The 21099-nt window shown below is 38.7% G+C and overlaps 1 protein-coding gene across 3 annotated transcripts in view; it reads left to right on the plus strand.

Moving 5' to 3' along the window:
* Window positions 1-6188, plus strand: part of PDE7B (phosphodiesterase 7B) — a 182050-nt gene extending 175862 nt beyond the window's left edge. For all 3 annotated transcript variants that reach the window (XM_037391541.1, XM_037391542.1, XM_037391540.1), the window contains one exon: window positions 110-6188. In XM_037391541.1, the coding sequence (XP_037247438.1) occupies window positions 110-327 (218 nt within the window). In that variant the 3' untranslated portion in view covers window positions 328-6188. The remainder of the gene's footprint in view (window positions 1-109) is intronic.
* Window positions 6189-21099: the final 14911 nt, after the last annotated feature.

Below are 21099 nucleotides of genomic sequence, written 5' to 3' on the forward strand. Positions count from 1 at the left end.
CAGGATTTTTGCCACTCACCTGGCTGTTTCTTCTCAAGGCATTCTGTGGGGCAGTGCAGTCATGGAATGAATTTGTTCCTCAATTGCTGTCCTTTGTGTGTTTCACCAGGGTTCATGACGTACATCGTAGAGCCACTCTTCGAGAGGTGGGCCCAGTTTACAGGCGATACCCCTCTATCTGAAAATATGTTAAACCATCTCAGGAGGAACAAGGCCAAGTGGAGAAGTTTACTCCACAAGCAACACAGCAGTAGTAGGAGCAATGACCACTCAGGTCAAGTGACTGGCAGCCAAGAACAGACTTTAAATGAAGAAGAGACTCCTTAGTGGCAGCTTTGCACTTTTCCTTATAGCACTGCTATCTCTGTCTTGATCACAGCAGCAAACAAAATCGTGGGGAGCTAGGAGCCTGTTGTCAAGACCATGGAAAGGGAAGAAATGGCAAAGCAGACGCTGTAAGGGTCCTCATGAACAAGCCCGTGGTTCTGCTGAGTTCCTTTCTGGATCTCCTTCACGTTGCTCTCCCTTCTCTTCATTCTGTACATGTGCGATGCCATTCATCACTTTTGACCATGAACCGCCTGAATGCAGAGTCCCAGTTAGCAGTACTGAAGCCAGGCTGGTGATGGCTGCTGTGAAGCAGGGAGGATAACTGAAACAACAGGGGAGAAAGAGGCACTCTTGGTTATATATTCATTTACCATGAGTCATACTGTGACATATGTATATAGGCCCAGAGCACCGTACGCTTTCCAGGCTGGCAGCTGGGCTGCACATTAAACCACCAGCATCTTCAGCATCCAAAGGACACTGGCTGAGTGACGCAGTGCTCACAGAGGGCAGAGAGAGTCTGGTTATTTTAGTAATTAAAACAAAAACCTTTTTAACTTTTGTATTCTGTGCACTAAACAACAGATCTATAAACCTTGGACTGAAGTTACTCTCCATATACACAACTCCAGTGTAACAAGGCTCATTTTGGTAATCATTTTTATGCCACTTTGGAAAAGACGGGCATCTTCTCATTGCAAGGAGCAGTATTCCCTCGCAGCCAAAAGGGAAGGTGTTGTACAGTCTAAACCTTTGAAACATGAACAGATCTATCTTTTGAGTACTGTTTCAAGTAACATGTTTATAATCATATATGTACATTTTCTGTAAATACAAAGCGCTACTGATTCCCATGCCAAAATACTGGAGTACTGTGGGATTGCTACCTGTAAAAACATTGGCACTGTGAACAGAATACTGTTAGTTTTAATACAAGAGAAAGCATTTGTAAATATGGTATAGAGTTTATTAATATACACCATTGTTTGTGGATAAAAGCCTTAACTTTTAGCATCCTTCATCTTCTGATAGCTGCCAAAATCATATGATCACAAGATATGATTCTGAACTGCCTTTCCACTATCCAAGGTGTATCAAAGGTCATTAAGGAATGAAGGCTGGCAGGATAACTTCTTGAAAACTTCAAACACATTCCATATGGGTCCGTGTTGTTAATCCATGGCACCTTGCACATTCAGTCTAGGCAAATGCTTCACCGAGCCTGAAGTTTTAAGTTCAAAAAAAAACCAAAACCCCACAGCAACACCACATAATTTGACAGTTCAAGCTGAGTACCTTTTATTGAAGAGTGTGAACTTCTATTAAATAGCTTAGTGATTTACAAAGCATGACATTCTAATAGTTCTGGAGTCCAATTGTTTTCTCAAGAGAAGTTGCAGTGCAGCTGATTTTTCTCCCCCACATTCCCGCCGCCTTAGATAGCCAGCTAAAAAATGCATTTGTATTTTTTCTTTTAATCAAAAAAATTCTTCAACTGACTTTGAGATAAGTCTCAGTGAAGGAAAATGTGTTGTAGTCAGATTATTAAGAAAAATCCTCTTAACTATCATAGTAGCTGAGGAATTTTCTATGGTCTCATGTTTGCAAAAGATACATGGCCTTATCTATGCCATAAACAACCTCAGTTCAGATCATCTTTATAAAACTTTTCTTAAGTTTCCATCATTTCAATGAGATTGTATTCTCAGACACTACTGCATTGCACCAAAGCAATTGTCCCCTTCTCTTCTGCTCCCCGCCTCCCCCCCCCCCCCAATTAATTGCATTCAGGTAAAGTATAGTGGTGTTGTAAACCCCCAGTATATCAAATCTGTATAGCTGTTTCCCAAAAGAACTAGCAGATACGGCCATATAATCATGTTTGGATGTGAATACCTTGGAGAGGCCAACAAAGAAAAAGCGATTTAGGTTGGTGTTTGAGAAAGATAATATTTACTTATAAAAGTGCAAGGAAAGATATAATAGATTTTTTTTTCTCAAATATAGGGAATTTTGACTTGGCTAGAAAAAGTGTTCATGCTCATAAGGTGACTAATATGTTAAAGGAAAGGAAAAAGTTTTAGTAAAGGATGTTTTACTCTACTAATTCATTGGACATGTATCTTCAGAGCAGGAGGCTGAAACCCAGTGAAGTAGGAAGGTGGAAATCACTGTGAGAACACAAAGTATCCTGAAAACAATGTTGTTCTACTGTTTTGTAAGCTGTAAGCAGTAGAAAACATTCTCCTTTCCTTTCCCAAATGGGACTGACATATTAGAAGTACCATAACAAGCAAAGAGAGAGAGTTGTAGTAGGATAAAATTGTTTCTAACTACAGGACATAAATGCCTTTTTAACCACCTGATGGTGGGGGTGGAAGCATCACCACTTTGCAGGTTTTTAGGTGTATCTTTCCTTCTGACAGATTTAGGACGATTATTAGGACATTATGCAAGCAGTGTAACATGCTGCTTAGAAGCACTTGAGTACATACAAAAGGATATAATTTGCCATTTTGTCTTTTTGCTAAGAAATGGAAGCTATTTTCCATCTAATTCAAAGATTTTTTTAAAAATGTTCTGAAATTTAGTTAAACAAACCTGGTGCTCTAGCAGCATAAAAAGCTCTTAACAGATACACTGTTGAGCTGTTTCTGAGCAGCTTCCAGAAAACAGGTCCAACAGGAAAGCTTAGGTACAAATCAAGTTCTGTTACAGCTACAACAAAACCAAGACTTACTCTGTAATGAGACCCTGCAGGGTCTGTTACAAGTCTCTTACCAAGTTAAAACTTCCCACCTTTGAAAAGCTGCTCTTGAAATGAACAGGTTGTGGGGTGTTTAGGTGCACTGAACGTACTTGCTAGATTTCAATCACCTTGTCTAATGAACCAATGCTTGAAGTAGGTTGAGGGTGGCTTCAGAAATGCTTCTGTACGTGGGAGCCAAACCCATCACACGAGTTTGGTTCTGGGCCAGTTTGCCTCAGGTGCTCTAGACGGAAGTGTGCTGAAAAGTTAGGCTGTGGCAGGAGATGCCTGGCAGCCAGATTCACTGGGGTCTGTAAAGAAAAATGCTACAATTTGATTTTTCATAGAAGCCAAACCATACCCGATACAAGCAATCCAACAGCACCAGTGCTCAGTATGTGTGGTTGTGATATATATTGGGTATTCTGTAGTCTGGAGGACATTTCTGTACTGGGATTTCTCTCCAGGATGCCAGCAAGAATGCTAGATGCACAGAATAGAAAAACATCTATGCAGATAATACAGTGGCCCTATTAGCCACTTTACAGAAAGCCCTTGTAAATTATTTTTCTTTCTTATTGGGCCAGTGCAGCTAAAAGATTCTGAAGTTTTAAAACTGAGTTAGGTTTTTCATATAAGCAAAGAAGCAGAAAACTGCTAAAAGCAGGAGCTTAAAATGTTTTTATGCCCCACAAATACAACTCATTTGATTAAAACCTAGTTTCTTTGAATGCACATTTCATGCCATCAAAGAGGCAAATTCTGTATAAATAACAACAACAATAATAATAATAAAGGGGTGATAAATCAAACTTTTAGGCTGGCTAAAATAATGCATACATACACATTTTCATTAAGTAAATATTTTACCTACATTTGGGTTTTTAAGGGTCAACATTCCAGCAGCCAGCCAGAAGGGGGTAAAAAAGGACTCTTGAAAACGTGTACCTTTGGAATACAGAAACAGAGAGAGGAGTAGCTGAAACTAAGTAGAGTCTATGGAGGAAAAGAACCCACATGATCTGCAGTTGTATCTAACCTAATCTACAACTTGGGTCAATTAGTTTTGTATAAACTATTGGTTTTCATGAAGAAAATCAGTCTCCCCAGTGATCAATAAGGCGGCTGCTACCACAGTAAATGAGATAAGCCCATTTTCACACTGCATAGCTATCCCACAAGCTTTTCCAATCTGTAGTTGAAATTTCTGTTAGAAGTTTCCAACAAAACAGAGACAGAATGCATACTAGTCCTTCCAAATGGACTCTCCTGAGAAAGGAGAAACACTCAAGTTATAATTTCATTTTCAGGTATCAGTCAGGGTACCAGCCGTAATTTATAGCCTTATATTTTAAGTCACTTAGCTGAGTTGTCCATAAAGTACGCCCCTTCCACTCCTGATACCACCATCCCCTGCTTATGACCCACAAAAATCAATACTTAAATTTGAATTAAAGTCCTGCAAATGCAAAAAAAGCCACCCTAAAACACAAACAAAACAAAAACCCAAGGCAAGCTTCATGCCATGAATATGTATCCAAATTACTTTGATTGGTGCAAACTATTATGCTATTATTTGTTTCTATCATGCATCTAATATTTTAGGTACATAAACTTTTAAGTGCAGAGCATAAGTTTGACTTGGATGTAAAATATATTCTGCTTATCTTTGAATTCAAGATTGTATATGTCATGTTTATTGTAAAGCATTTTATATATACATATTCACATACCTTCTACAACTCTATGGGCCAAACACTGGTCCCACCAACTTCACTGGGACCAAGAATTAGCCCCCATATGTGCGTATATATGCCATATGCATCATTCTGAAAGGAAGCACTAGATTGTGTGAAAATGCTGTGACTGCTATGCAGTGATGCCAAGAGACTTAACTGTATCTTTTTTTAACATACTGCTGTAAGTATTCATCATGTCAAAGAATGACAACTAATAAAAAAATTAAAAATAATTTAAAAAAAAGGAATTAATTGTCCAGAGTTCTTTGGTAGAGCCAGTTGATTGAAAGCATCTCCTTCATTTGCATAAAGCATCCTGGTTTGATAAGGCAGCAAAAGTCCCGCTGCATCCATCCTCCTACTGCCTCTCCTCCCTACCACTTTCCTAATCACTTTCCTAGTGCACTGTTTTTGAGAACTTTTCTCTAACTTCACCCTTTGCCTTGCTGTAGGAATTTAAATGGAGATACCAGCAAGGGAAGTCTTTCCATATATTTCTTCTAAGCATATAGTAGAAGGATTTTCAAACCCCTGGGAACATTTTTTCCACTTCAGTAAAGAAGAGGGAGTTGTCTTTTACTACTGTTTGAATTCCCATAACTAGTTCTCCTTAATATCATTGGTCAGTTTTAATCTCCGTTTTCTCATTCCTCAGTTGCAGACCATGTTATATGTATGTGCAACATGACAGAAGTTCTGAATTTTAATTGAAGATATGGAAAACTATCAACATTTCTACAATGATAAGTACTTCAGAGTGAGAAATACTTGTCATTGCTGATGGGTGTTTGTCAATGCAGGGACTCTTCTTGACTTTGAATGATCTCTAAGGCCTGAATTTATTTGTACCTCAGAGTCTTCAGTAACAACATTCACACAGTTTGTGCAGTGCAAATGCTACAATTGAACTGAATATAGGAGCTGGAAATATATTTGCTTTCAGCATTATTTAGCCAAAATTTTAAATTTACTTTCTTATGATAAAAACCCCCACCCTTCATAATCACAATAAGAAGTGTTTTCACGTGTCCCCCAGATGCAAGCTGAATTGCAGAATAGATTCTAGAATTAAGTCCCTTGGAGATCTGTCCTATATATACAGGGAGTTGTGATAGTTTATCCAGGAGAAGTTTTACATAGTCAGCTCTGGAAAACCACTCACAATTTTCCACAACAGAATTAGCAGCGTTATTTTTAGGTACAGCTAAGTCAATATATCCTCCTACTTTACAAAGGCACTGTCCGTATGGATGCTGATGTTTAATGGTTGAAAACAAATAATGTAGACTAGTAAGTTGAAATGAATCACTGAACTTGGCAGCAAAAGAAAAAAAAATAATATGCCAATAAAGACTTAAATGTGGTTTAAAGCTCAGGTGCAGAATCTTGGAAATACAACTATTCATTAAGAAAAGAAGCAATACAATATGCATGTGACGATTATTTAGGTGACAGTCACTCCTTTTCCCTAAAGGTGAGGAAGGCAGGGTCTCTCCAGTGTCCAACACAGTCTGGTCCTCTCTGAGCTAACATGGGTGCAGTTAGAAAATACGCTGGTTTTAGCAACAAGACAGGCTTACGGTGTTCCCGCTCCTACACCTCTCGATCTTTCAGTGATGTGCACAGTGCAGTCTCAAACAACTATTTTGACTATATTGAGGGACAGACAGAAAATGAACAGCAGGATAAAGTGCTCAAATTGGCTCTGCCACTAAAACCAGCGGATCACCTTACTATATCCTGGGCTAGTTTGGGTCACAGGCAACGTTTTAACTAAACATCACGTAACAGCTCCATCCACGACAACAGAACTTTGCTACCAGCAGCACCACTTCCTAGAAGCTACTTGGGTGTCCACACAGGGCCACATAGACCTAAACATGCAAGGAAACAGCAGATTAATTTCATGTCAGATGATTTGATGGTAGTACGCCTTAGAGAGAAGACCCTACAGGACTCTAAGTATATTGTACTAGATTAGGAAGGGGACCTGTGTATCATACATTGCAACTAAAATGGAGTATTAAAATTCATACAAAGAGGGATAAAGAGGAGCTGTACTAATATCTCCACCTCTCCTACCACTAAGCAGCCGGCTTAGAACTGGTGCGGACCAGGGGAATCCGACTGTTTAATTAAAATAAAGCTCACATTCCCTATTAGTGGGTGAACAATCCAACGCTTGGTGAATTCTGCTTCACAATGATAGCAAAAGCCGACATCGAAGGATCAAAAAGCGACATCACTATGAACGCTCTCTAGAAGGCGCAAGTACAAGAGTGGGAAGTGTAAAGAAGGGTGGCAAAAAGCACTTTGAATCACAAAAAACCTCCAGAAAGGCAAGATGAGGGGGGAAAAAAAGACTGTAGCTTCATTAGTACCACCTATTAAAATAAGAAAAAAAAAGAACATTTGGGCACATGGAGACATTGAGAGCTTCTGTTTTCCCTAAATCAGAACACAGGTAAAATAAAGCAATATACGTGGAAGTTGCTGCCACAAGAATACATTAACTTTTAACCACACAGCAAAACTTAAAAGAAGACTGAACACTCATATGAACAAAAAGGAAATTCATGTTTACAAATAAATATTACTAAAATCATAATCTTCGAGAAAACATACTTCAAGACTTAAATCAACCTTTAGTTTAAAATGATGCTTTCATGACCTACTTGTGCAGGTCAGCAGCTGCTACATTCCAAATCCAGAGTTTTCATTTATTTAACCAGAGGATTCCTATGAGCTCAGCTCATACATAAGCGTATTTATGAAAGAAATATAGCTACCAAAAAGAAAAATCTATAGCTACACCTACCCATGAATTTGATGCCCAGCCTCATTTATATAGCAGGACCTATCAGCACCTGGAGATAAACTGGGGGCTAGTCACTTCTGGCAATCGAAATTGGGAAAAAAAAAAAAAAAAAAAAAAGGCAGCACTGAAACATAAGGTAGATTTAGAGACAGATTCAACAAGAAAAATAAAATACTGTCCCAAAGACCACTCTTTTGTATCTTTCATGTTTTGCATTGAATATTTCAACTCACTCTTTAGAGGGAGGAGGAAGAAAAAAAAAATCTATATTAGCACCATCAACTGAGAGACCAAAACATGAACGGAACTACTTTGTTTAAAATGTACTGTTTTGCTGGGATGAGGTTGCATGAATATGACAAGTACTTCAGGACATCACCAGTGACCTCTCTGGTACCCATGCACAACACATTTTCCCTCAACATATCAAAAAAGCCAACAACACCTGTTCTACCATCACTGAAGAAACATTAAGGAAGGGCCATTTGCACTATGTGCTTTGAAGTACCTTTTATCAGCGCTAAGGCCTAATTAAGCTGCACATACATGTGTATGCTGACTGCTCCAATTCCCACATTAAAGTGGCCTTCTTTAACAATGCTGCTACCTGAAGACTGTCTACATAAAGACAGACATGTAACAAATTAAGTCAGTGGTGATGTTAGATGGGTACTTCAGCTACTCAAAACAGCCAAGTGACATTGGCACATTGTATGCTTCAGGTGCATAACGGCGTGTAAAAAGTTTTAACGTAGCAAATACACTGCCTACATTTACCTTCACTGTAGCTACAAAGATGATACGCAGAGAAGTTCTATTACCTGAAAGTTTTAATGAACTTAAGTGAAGAAACATGGATAAGAAGCTGTCAGCTTCCTTCTGCACTGGATCCTCACAATCCCTGCGTGCTCATTGTGTCAGCACTCCCATCTGGAGATGACTAAAACCAATTACCAAGCCCCATTTTTACCTTCTTAGTTCACTTGCCCCTCTGTGCACATTTAATTACAGTCAGCTTCTTGAAGACACCAACTAGTCACAAGCAAGGCAAAATATAATTTGCTTTGGGACAGTATGCTATTGATTATGTTCCAAATCATGTGTTACGTTCTTTTAAAGAGTGGAGTGTCTTCCCCCTCACCCCCAAAAGAAAGAGGGAATTTTTCCTTCTCTGAGGTACTCTGGATTGGGCTGGAAGAGAGATAGGTCAGACACTGCAGGGTATTTCATATAAGAGAGCCACAGGAAGAAGCTCACAGTTCACCTGGAGAATGCAGCAAGTAAATAAAATTCTTGGGAGGCTTCGCTGTCACCTGGACATGAAGAAACTTCGCTGCAACTCAGAAAGGTACTGAGTGAAGTGGAAGCAAGGACCTGCATGCAAGGGCAGAACCCCCTTTTAATTTGCTGTCTTTTTGGTAGTTTCTGAGCTCTCCCTAGTTAAGACTATGAAGGCTTTATTGTAATAAAACGTGACTTTTTGATTTCAAGAGAAACATTTTCCTGAAGTTCAGGTCAGCTTCAATTCCTGCCACTTTTTATTAGGCACATTTTACAACAGTATAATTTTTTAATTTTTTTTTTTAAGGATATTATTGTATACAGTTCAGTTTCCCAGTTTTAAGCACACATACTTGAAAATATTACTATTAATGTTTGCTTATCAAGGTGTGTAGGAGAGGTGTGTGGACTTCAGCGGTCTTTTGCCAGATCCTCCATCTGCCCAAGACCTAAACATATCACAATATAACCTTGCATTACCAACAGCCTTCATTTTCTCCTGGACACTTCCATTACTTAGGCCTACATGTTTGCAGGTTTTGAAATATAAACTGCTAACAAAATTATCTGGCATTTTCACTATTGCAGCTTAGCAATGTGACTCAACAGTCACATTGTACGTGAAATTCTAGATAAAGGGGGAATTTATTTATTTGCACTGTGGTTACGCTTTGGCGTGCTCTAGTTACAGATCAGGACCCCACATGGGACACCAATACTGCTTCTACCACAAGTCTTCGCAACAGAAATAATTTAATAACTACATGTTACTTCAAAGCTCATGAAGAAAACCACCACGGATCACGTAGAGAGCTAGATGTGAAAGGACAGCATTTACTTTAACGATAAAGTAGCTAAACTCTTCAGGTTTTGTGGAAAAAGTTAATTAATCACCTCTAAGTACCTTAAAAAAAAGAAACCTGTACATTTTGCTGTTTTTTTTGAGGAAAGCGTTTATCCTTCACCAATGCAACTGCAGTTCATTCTTACTGGTACCTCAGTGTCGTTACTATAAGGGGAGAGGTTACATCATCGCTCTTCAGTTACCTGGCAGCTTCAAGTTTTGCCTGTAGGTGTTCTATAGCTCTCAGGGACACCTTATATAATAATATAGATGTAATTTTTCAGCTGGCACAGCACATCTACAAACCTGGATTTTACTGAGCTCTGAATATCAGCAAGGAGTTTGCACCTTCAAGAGTAGCACAGACTGCTCCCTCTGTGAAATGAAAAGTACTTTTGAAATGTAAAACAAATATTTTTAGTAAAAGCTAATCCCTTTGTAAGACAACCTATACTAAATACATTAGAAAATAAACATACTTCAAAACTTCTCTGCATGAAATAATGTAAGGGGAAGAGAAGGCAGGCACCATTGCCAAAAGGTGACTCAGCCAAGAAAATCTCTTAGAAAGTTCACCTGGATTCACACATCTGAGGCCTGAGCTTTTACATCTAATAAGCCTTGATCACCTAGATAGCAGAAGGCATAGGGTTTTTTTATTGGATTTTTTCATTTGTTTCACTCCACAGTTATTTCACTGTAGAAGTAACTTTGGGTTCTACTACAGAAGAAACAGAGTTGCCACTTCCCACTGTGGATGTCATTCTCATTATTGAAACACACTCTCATTTAAATGATTCTAGTCTTCACATAATAGTAACACTGGTTAGTATTATGTTTCTCTCTGTCAGAGAAAGAGGCTTTTAGTATCTTTTCTTTTCTCTTTTATGTGTTCACAGACCAACCAGGTCACTGCAAACAGATTTTCTGCTTCTGAAAGAAGACAGTAGCAAAACCTATAAATTTGAACAAAACTCCTTTACAGTTTTCCAACTGACTGTTGGAAATGTTCTCTCTTTCTGAAGAGCTAACCTACTATGACATTACCATTACAGCTTTGTGCCATCGTTCCCATCTTCATTATTTCTCTCAAAGTTATTTCTGTTTTTAATTATCTACAAATTTTACTACCTATTTCATTACTAAAAATACGAAACTGCATTAACCTAGAACCATTCTCTATAACCCTAGTAGAAGTACTTCCTTCCAGTGATTACTATTATCTGCCAGTTAATCAGTTCTACATCCATTTAACACCTATTTTGTGGACAATATGAATGCTACATTTTAATTTATGTTATTCTATTAGAGCTATTTTTGTCAAAGGTTATTTAAAAGATCTATTTTCCAATAAAGTCACCCGAGATCACTCCTGTTACCTAAGTATTTGGAAATCTGCAATAGGAACCCATCATACAGATTTTTGGCTAAGACCGAGACATGCTAATTGACCTATAGCCACCTGGTTTACCCCACTTTTCTTGAAAAGAAAAAACTTAGATGCCACAATAATTTTCTGAATTTTTGTATTACTCTGAGGTTCATTCAAAGTTAACATAAAAGGCCAGATATGTCCTTCAGCCAGCTCCTTTAGAATTTGCAGATGCAAATTGCTTAACCATCTGCAGTGCAAAGCTTTTTTCTAGCAAGCAGAGTTTAATTTAATCCTCCATTAGAAAATTACTTTAGTAGTAATTAGTGATTATGCTTTTTTTTTTAAGTAAATACTTTTCACTTTTGCTAAAACCAATGCAATTCGGAAGTGAGACTTTGATTCTTGTTTAAGCAACAGAACAGCAACAACTTCTAAATGAAAGTGCCAGTGACAATTACCAGGTGTGATGTTCATGATATTCAACTTCTATCAGGTCAACTATTTATGATTATTGTGCTCAGTCAAGGTCTGGCCACACACCACTTTCTTCAAAGCTACAGGATCTTTACTGTAAGGGAGACCTGCATGCTGCAGAATGAGAAAGGACTTAGCCCTATGATCAAGATGCACAGCATTTCTCCACGATGTTTATTATGCTAGAGAGGAGGAAAATGGCAGTACAGATGTGTAGAAATAACATAAGTTTCTGTGGGTTCCCCAGGCAACTACTAGCTTAGAGGACTGTTAACATGCCTAGCAACAGCACCAAGAGCTTACAAAGCATGAAGCAGGATCTCCCAAGTTCTGTTTATTTCGCTTACCTTATGTTAATATTTCTTGCTTTTATTTGTGACCTCAAAATACTAACTCAACATCAAAAATGACAATATCAGTGACAAACCAAACTATAGAGCAGATTATTTGGTAGACATCAATCTCATAAGCAGCCTCATTGTTCTAACATACTAAGTACAACATATACTCTTCAAATCTTAAAGAAAAGGCTATACCACTAGTGAGAAATAATAAAGGGGCTGAAGATTGTCTAGAAGTTTAAACAAAAAAAAGACCCAGAAGAAACATAAGAAGCAAAACCTTAATATATTCATATACATGCAGACAGTGCATATGAGAGGAATAGAAGACATAGGAAGCAAACACAACCAGATGAAAAACGTTTGAATGGTCAAACGGGCAAATAAGGAACAGAGGTTGTTGATACAGCCCACATTTCACCTGGGTCAAATCAAAGCACAACTTAAAACTATCAATTTTTACTATCACAAAATACTGACTTTCAGATTACTTTCCCTCTGTACATGCTGGTAAGGCAGCTAACTTAACAAATTAAACCCAAGAACATTAAGTTTGATGTCTATTCAGAAACACTTCCTCACAAGCAAGGAAAGAGCATAACAAAACGAGCCTGGTTTATCAAGCCCACCCCAGTAGATGACAGTCAAACATGGTATGTAAGTCAAGCAATACACGTACCAGAAAAAGTATAATGAAAAATTATGACTAAAACACCAGCCAGACAAAATTAAGTAAGAAACAACAGAATACACATACAAAAAAGCAGTACTCTAAAGGACAAAACCCCCTCCCTTTAGTAGTAGAACACACAGCCAGCCTCACGGATCCGTGCTGCTGATCGGAACTTTTAACACAGATTCCTACAGCTCTCACTATCAAAAGACAAGACAAATACTCACAGGCTGTAAACTATAAGGTGACAACACATCAAACAACCATAAGGCAACAATAACACGTGAAGAACTAAAACTAAGCTTCCTTCGAATTTGTTCCTACTCCTCCTCTATACCAGCAGCTGCTGCTCAGTGGCAACGACCTCCCAGCAAATACAGCTGCTGTGTTACAGCACAAGAACTAAAAAGTAAAACAATCAATTTGGTTTAACTTTCCCCATTAAGTAAAATGCAGAGTACTAAAGAGGAAGCAGAGATGGCAAGAAGAGAAATCTTAAATGTACAAATTCTCCACAGTTCAAGATGACAGAATGGGCAAGATGTTACTTATTTAAAAATATGTAGCTAAATACTGCCTTTAATTCCACTCTAGCAACTCTAATAAAGTTGATAGCAATGCAGAAGCATTACTGAAGGTTGAGCTTTGCCCAGCCCTGCAAACATGCACTTACTCATCTTTATGAACGAACCCAAACTCGTTCAAGTCCTTGTTTACATGTGACGAGCAAAGAATGTGTATGTTTACATGAGCAGAGTATAATCTTTCATCTGAAAGAAAAATCTCAATTTTAATGTCAGATGGTCACTTTGACATTTAATCAGTAAGTAGCAGCATGTTTTCACTTGTATAACCTAAACGTTATTTACACAAATCCCTGCAATTTCACAGCAATGCTCATTACATGTGTACCACACCACAAACAGAATTTTTTCTCCAATAGCCATTTTACGTGGGATATGAGAGCATATTTCTTCAGGAAAAGACCACTACCAGATGAAGCTCCTCTCTAGCTCACCACATAAAATCTTCTGTCTATTCTCCTAGAAAAATGAAGTAGCAGATTTATTTTGTGAATAACAGAATAAACTAGCCTAGTGTTGGCTTTTTACTAATCCAAATACACATACAGTTCACCATAACACTAGTAAGTTAGAAGCATATAACCTCTACAATTCAGTGAATGCCACTAAAAAGATAAAAATACAAAGGGATGAAAATTTTATTGTTAGACCTAATACTGACAAAGCAGAATTACTTAAAGACTTGCAACATAGATCTGGTATAACACTGCACTCTTGTGGTTAGATACATGCAGTTTATCTGCAGAATGTATCAACTATTTACATCAATTATTTTCAAAAATTTCATATATATTTTACTCTAAGGCATTTTTTGCTGATTAGGGGTTTACCACTAGTGCCACCTCCACCCCTGCACACTGTGCTGCTACCTCTCTGTTACTTAAAGAGGAAATTTAGGCTCCTGCTTTCAGTTCTCTCACCCATTGAAATTAAATGCCTAAATTAGCCTTAAACAAAAGGTATGAATACTTCCGTCCCAATAACGATCAAAATGAAAGTCTGAACACTCTTGCTTACACACATAAACAATCTGCTTTTAAAGCCGCTTTCAGCCTTCCAGGCAAATAGCCTGAATGAAAACGTAAGCCGAAATTAAAATGTGAAGAGGACTAGAAACAGATGGAACAAAAGCACCACATTGTTTTTCTTTAAGCATGGGGTAAAAAAACAAAAAACAAACAAACAAAAAACCCCACCCAAAACAAAACAAACAAACAAATTCCCACTGCAGAAGAGGAGATCCTGCTGACAGGACTATTGGGGAAAATAATGAATATCAAAAGAAGGGCCTTTTGATTATTATAATTAGTCATTAGAACTAATTCTCTAAATAAAGAATACATGGAAACTAACATCTAGCGCAATCAAAAATATCTCTCAGCTAAACAGCTAAATTATAGCTAGAGAAAACAGAGTAAAGTTACAATATTACAAATAAAACTACTATTTCAATCTCCTAGGAACAAAATATGGCATTTGAATTTAAAGAAAAAGATCCCTTTAGCAACACAGAAGATTTTAGAAGCTCCATTTTTTGCTAGGATTGCAAGTTCAAATACTTACTGTAGGTGCTTCCATAGACATCTGAGTGAATTAGGATTCATATTCACAATTAAGGGACTTTCAGACATTTCTTTCTAGTTCTGCTAAACACTGGCCAACACCATTTATTTGTAACTTGATTTTGAGATGTCCTAATATAAATTAAATAAAACAGCCGTTTGGGTTAACAACTGTTATCTTATAGAAGATAGCTATTCTATTAATACACGTGCACAGATGGACAGGCAAAACATTTCTTTGCCGAATAATTAGAGGTATAAGAAGTACATTGAAAACTGATCATAAATAGAAACTATTTCTGTTGGTGACTGGTATTAAAAAAAGAAAAAAATTCTGAAGAACAAGAATTTGTATGTAATCTGGGCAAGTAATACTGAAATGGACAAAATATTTCCCAAGTTGAAGGACAGCTGTCTTCTTTACCCTTTACCCACAACATAAATTGAGATATTGTTAAAACCATCAAAGCAGTTAAACACTGGGCTCTAAACAAAATGTTTCAAGGTGTAACTATGGAGCATGATGTGCATGTTTATAAACCACTGGAACATTTACAAACAGCAAGAGAGGAAAAGGCTTGTCAAAGACCCTTCCAGATTGTGCCTTTCACATTTGTCAAACTGCAAGAAACAAAAGCAGATTTATACAGATAGAAGCATTAATCCGTGTCGTGCTTTGTTTTACATAACTCGTTACTATTTCTCATAACACATGCATTATTTGTAATGACTTTATAGATTCTTCCTTTTCTTACAAAATCTCTTCCATACTTACTATTCAATCCCTTTCCTTTTTTTGCTATACTGTTTATAGTAACTTCAGCTTTGTACTTCAAAATATTTTGAAAAATAATAACAATTTTCTGTTTTTATACATCAGTGATTTACAGCAGGTATCCTTCTAGCTAAGCTACGTGCTTCCTGTCCAAATCTTTGAAATTAAATTGGACAATTTAAAGTACACCGAGTTTCTCTGAGGGAAGGACCCATATCTACCATTATAGAATTTATCTACTTCCAGTTTCTCAAAGGCAGAACTACATTTGTTCATCCAGGTAGGCACACTTGCTGAGGTACCAGATGGTTCAAATGTGCTTTCATGCAGTAACTTCTTTTTAACATAGTTTTTTTCTCCTGAAGATTAATATTGTCTCTTAATAATCCTTACACTTTGAAAAGAGAAAATCTTGAAGGAGATAGCGACCAAGAAAGTTTGATTATGCCAATACAGGAAGTATTGAGACAAGAGAGGTTGGTGAAATAACAGAATAGAATAGGACTGCAATATATAAATATATATTGTACAAAATATATGCTGCTGCATACAAGCAGTAAGGCAAGAAAGGAAAAAAAATTAGTTCATTTATTGAAGAAACACTACAATAGCTTCACTATTAAGTTATACTAATTAACATAAGTACTGCAAAGATATAACCAAATAAAAAGCACATATCAACCTTGTGTAGATTTTATCCATGAACGAAGATTTTCAAAACAGATTTGCAAGGAAAAAGAAAAAAAGTGTAAGCTGTAAAATGAAACTGAGAAAGGATGGCATATCCTTTCAAAACACCTCCAAAGACAGAAATCAGTTCAATATTTTAAAACCTCAAACAAAATCACAAAAGAAAGCTTTTTAGCAGGAGTTTGTGCCTCAATAGTTATTAACTGCCTTGTAAATCTTTTAACTACCATTTAGACTCTACAATGTCAATTATGAAAGTTTACTTTACAGGTATTTAGAAAGAATTTGGTAATTAATCCTAGACTTACACTTCAAAGAAGTTTCAAGAATCCTTTTTCTTACCTGGCAATAGCTGACACATGAGCAGAAGTTTGTAAGATGGCAGGCACTGGCACTGAAAAATAAAGAATATAAAGCAAGACAAAATAAATACATATATACAAAAACCTGCTTGGTTTTACAGTTTTGGTCACTGTCAGTTTTTAAGTTCTAAACGTTTGTCATTCAAACATTAAGAGAAGCAGCAAGCTTTCAGAGCTGGATCAAATTCCTAAAGCAACTGCTGCTTACCTCAATTCTCAAAAAACAAGAACAAATACCAAGACATTCCACTTGAAACTAGCTGCTTCTGTATAGCGGGTAATTTATACTAATTGTCTAGACATTGAGATTATATAATCCCATTTATTTTATAAATATAAATACATTATGTTGAAGAAAAGCATACATTTATCCATCATTTATTTTAAAATCACAAAATAATTATCAAGCTATTCTTCACAAACACCAGTGAAAATATACATAAGATGGATCTTTCACATAGCAGTACATTCTCAATGCCGAATGCATTAAGTATGATGCATATACATGCCTGAGAAAGAGAAAAAAAATAGTTATATTGAGAACAATGATGATCACAAAAAAGACACTCCCCATAACACCTGTGCTCCAGACCCTTCACCAGCCTCATTGCCCTTCTCTGGACACGCTGCAGCACCTCAGTGTCTGTCTTGCAGTGAGGGGCCCAAACCTGAACACAGGATTCAAGGTGTGGCCTCACCAGTGCCAAGTACAGGAGGGGCGATCCCTTCCCTTGTCCTGCTGGCCACACTGCTTCAGATACAAGCCCAGATGCTGTTGGCCTTCTTGGCCACCTGGGCACACTGCTGGCTCATGTTCAGCCGGCTGTCGGCCAGCACCCCCAGGCCCTTTTCTTGCCAGGCAGCTCTCCAGCCACTCTTCCCCACGCCTGTAGCCCTGCGTGGGGTTGTTGTGACCCAGTTGCAGGACCAGGCACTTCTCCTTGTTGAGCCTCACACAATTGGCTTCAGCCCATCAGTCCAGCCTGTCCAGCTCCCTTTGCAGAGCCTTCCTGCCCTCCAGCAGATCAACACTCCCGCCCAACTAGGTCTCATCTGCAAACTTACTGAGGGTGCACTCGATCTCCTTGTCCAGATCATTGACAAAGATATTAAACAGGACTGGCCCCCAGTGCTGAGCCCTGGGGAACACTTCTTGTGACTGGCCACCAGCTGGATGTAACTCCATTCACCGCCAGAGAAAAACCAGTGGCCTGGCCATCCAGCCAGTTTTTCACCCAGTAAAGATTATGCCCGTCCAAGCCATGAGCAGCCAGTTTCTCCAGGAGAATGCTGTAGGAAACGGTATCAAAGGCTTTACTGAAGTCTGAATAGACAACATCCACAGCCTTTCCCTCATCTGCTAAGTGGGTCACCTTGTCCTAGAAGGAAACTAGGTTAGTCAAGCGGGACCTGCCTTTCATATACCCACACTGGCTAGGCCTGATCACCTGGTTGTCTTGTACTTGCCACATGACAGCACCCAAGATGATCTGCTCCATAAGCTTCCCTGGCACCGAGGTCAGGCTGACAGCCCTGTGGTTCCCTGCAACCTCCTTCCTGCCCTTCAGGACTGGTGATAAATGATGGAGAGTTGCTTGACAAGCTCTTCCACCAGCTCCCTCAGTACTCTCAGGTGGATCCCATCCGGCCCCACAGGATTGTGTGTCTAAGTGGCGTAGCACATCACTCACGCATTTTCCCTTTGATTATGGGGGCTTCATCCTGCTCCATGTCCCTGTTTTCCAGTTCAGGGGACTAGGTACCCTGAGAACAACTGGTCTTACTACTAAAGACTGAGGAAAAACCAGCATTAAGTACCTCAGCTGTTTCCTCATCCTTTGTCACTATGTTTCCCCCCTGCATCCAATAAAGGATGAAGATTCTCCTTAGACCTCCATTTGTTGCTAATGTAGTTACAGAAAAAAATATTATTGTCTTTTTATGATAATAGCCACATTAAGCTGTAGTTGGGCTTTGGCCCTTCTAATTTTCTCCCTGCACAATCTCATGACATTTTTGTAGTCTTCCTGAGTTGCCTGCCCCATCTTCCAAACTCTCCTTTCTTCCCCAAGTTCCAGCCAAAGCCCTCTGTTCAGCCAGGCTGGTGGTCTTCCCTGCTGGCTCGTCTTTTGACACATGGGGACAGCCTGCTCCTGCACCTTTAAGACTTCCTTCTTGAAGAATGTCCAGCCTTCCTGGACCCCTTGGCTCTTCAGGACTGCCTCCCAAGGGACTCTTGTCAACCAGGCTTCTGAACAGGCTGAAGTCAGCCCTCCAGAAGTCCAGGGTAGCGATTCTGCTGACTCCCCCTCCTTACTTGTCCAAGAATCTGAGACTCTATCAATATTTTGTGATCACTATAGGCAAGACTGCCTCCAACCACCACATCACCTACAAGTCCTTGTCTGATTGCAAACAACAGGCCCAGCAGAGCACCTTCCCTTAGGCAAACTACTCAAATTTCACACAGACATGCAACAACAATGTTCTGAAGTATCACATACAATTAATTCACAAATTATTCAGACAAACCTGGAAGGTAATACAGATGAAGCCGAAGTCGGCGTCACTATGAAAAACATGCTGCTAGACCACATGGGGATCTGTTCCGAGAACCCGGTACTGGAATCAGGATTACAAACGTCTCCCAGATACCCACAATCACTGGCAAACAGATTTCAGATACAGCAGAAGTGAAATCCGGCTGCAGACCTTACTAACACTGGGACACCAGCTGCAGTCTTGCCTGCAGAACTTTCTTTCCCCAAGGCTTCTGATCAGTAACTCAAAGGCCAACTTGTTTAGCGGGATCCCTTTGTCAATCAGGCTTTTGCAAGAGCCCCATATATAATTTTACTATTTAGTAAGACTAAAGGACAATGTAATAAATTCCTGAAAAGAGGAGGAGACTGAGTGCAGTGAATACTGTTGCATATTCTCAGCTGTGCCTTTCCCACAAAACTCTGTACCTACACATACAGAGAGATGACAGATTACATATTAAACATCCCTTACAAGTAGCGAGTATCTGGACAGGTCTGGTATATCACAGGAGCTTGTCAGCAAACAGTGACACTCACAGTTCACATAATTATATTTATTAGTCTCCTTGTAATAGGAAGCTCACTGATAGAGAACTCAAATCTCTTAGAATCTCCTAGGGAACAATCCTTAAGAGTGCTTTTAAACAACTGCATTGTACTTTTCCTTCTAGCCCTGTTTACTCAAAACATTTGAAACATTTATTCTTGTTTCAATTTTATCAGTTGAAAAACTGGATATGCTATACATGTTTCCTAGTCTTTCCAGTGAAAAAACAAAACCAACTTTCATTCCAGAGACCTCCCCAGTGACTCCTGAAGGAATATATCCTGCCCAAAAATTCATCAGGAGAATAAATTTTCCAGACTTCTTCAGTGACAAGAATAAAAAAGCACATCTCACAAGATTGTTCCAGCAGACCAATGCAGCGCTCATGTTCCCAAGTCTCTTTCTCCTCCCCCATATCACTACCCCATCTCTAAGAGATGCATTCACTGAGCAACTCAGTCAGGGACCTTACGGAAACAATATTATTTGTAGGTAAACTGGGCATGGATTCTAGGTGGACATGGATAACCTTAGACAACCTCAAGTTGCTTCTAAGTTGTTGATACAGCTGTTTCAGTCAAAATAAGACAACACAGTCACATTTCCATTAGTTCTGAAAGGAAGAAAAACCTCTGCAATGGGAGCTAAACTTTTCATTACTAAACATTATTAAGTTCTGCAATTTCATGATACTGAAAACTGTCAAGATGTTACCAGATGCCACCCACAGGCTTCTCAAGGTATGCCAGGGCTCAATGCTTGACTTAATCTACATCTGGAACTACATAAAACAAAGTTCTCATAACATGTAGGTGGTACGTAGTTGAAAAAAAATAATGTGGCCCATGACTTACCCTCTTCCCTAAGGAAGCAGATCAGCTACAGAAACTACATTAACACATAATTCATATCAGACTGACACAAAAATCAGAGAGTGCCCAACAACCTGAAGGGTCACACAGCTCATGAAAATTTGCAGATGCTTCTGAAGTCTGACACTAGATCCTTGGTTTAAGAGGTACTAAGAAATTTCTGAGAGAATCCCCTTCCAAGATGAAAAGATGCTTTCATATTCAAAATTCACAGTGCAAAATGCTTCCGTAGGCCAAACTTGCAGTTAAATTCCAAACTCTGGAGAGAACAGGAAAAAAACATATGAAAGGAGTCCAAAACTATAGCTCTTCCTGAAGACAAGAAACAGCTGGTCACATAAAGCAATTGAAGTAGGAGAGAAAAATGACTACTGTATTCAGGGCTTTGCAGATTAATAGTCTCTCAACAGCAAGAATTCCACCTTCCCGTTTGTCAGTCACAACAGAAAAGCCACAAACCCCCGTGATCCCCTGGATTTACAAATGCTGATACAACACAGGAGATAACTTGCTCCACCTCGTCATACTGCAGATACTGAG

Source organism: Falco rusticolus, chromosome 6 (genome assembly GCF_015220075.1).
Source record: "Falco rusticolus isolate bFalRus1 chromosome 6, bFalRus1.pri, whole genome shotgun sequence".
Classification (NCBI taxonomy): Eukaryota; Metazoa; Chordata; class Aves; order Falconiformes; family Falconidae; genus Falco; species Falco rusticolus.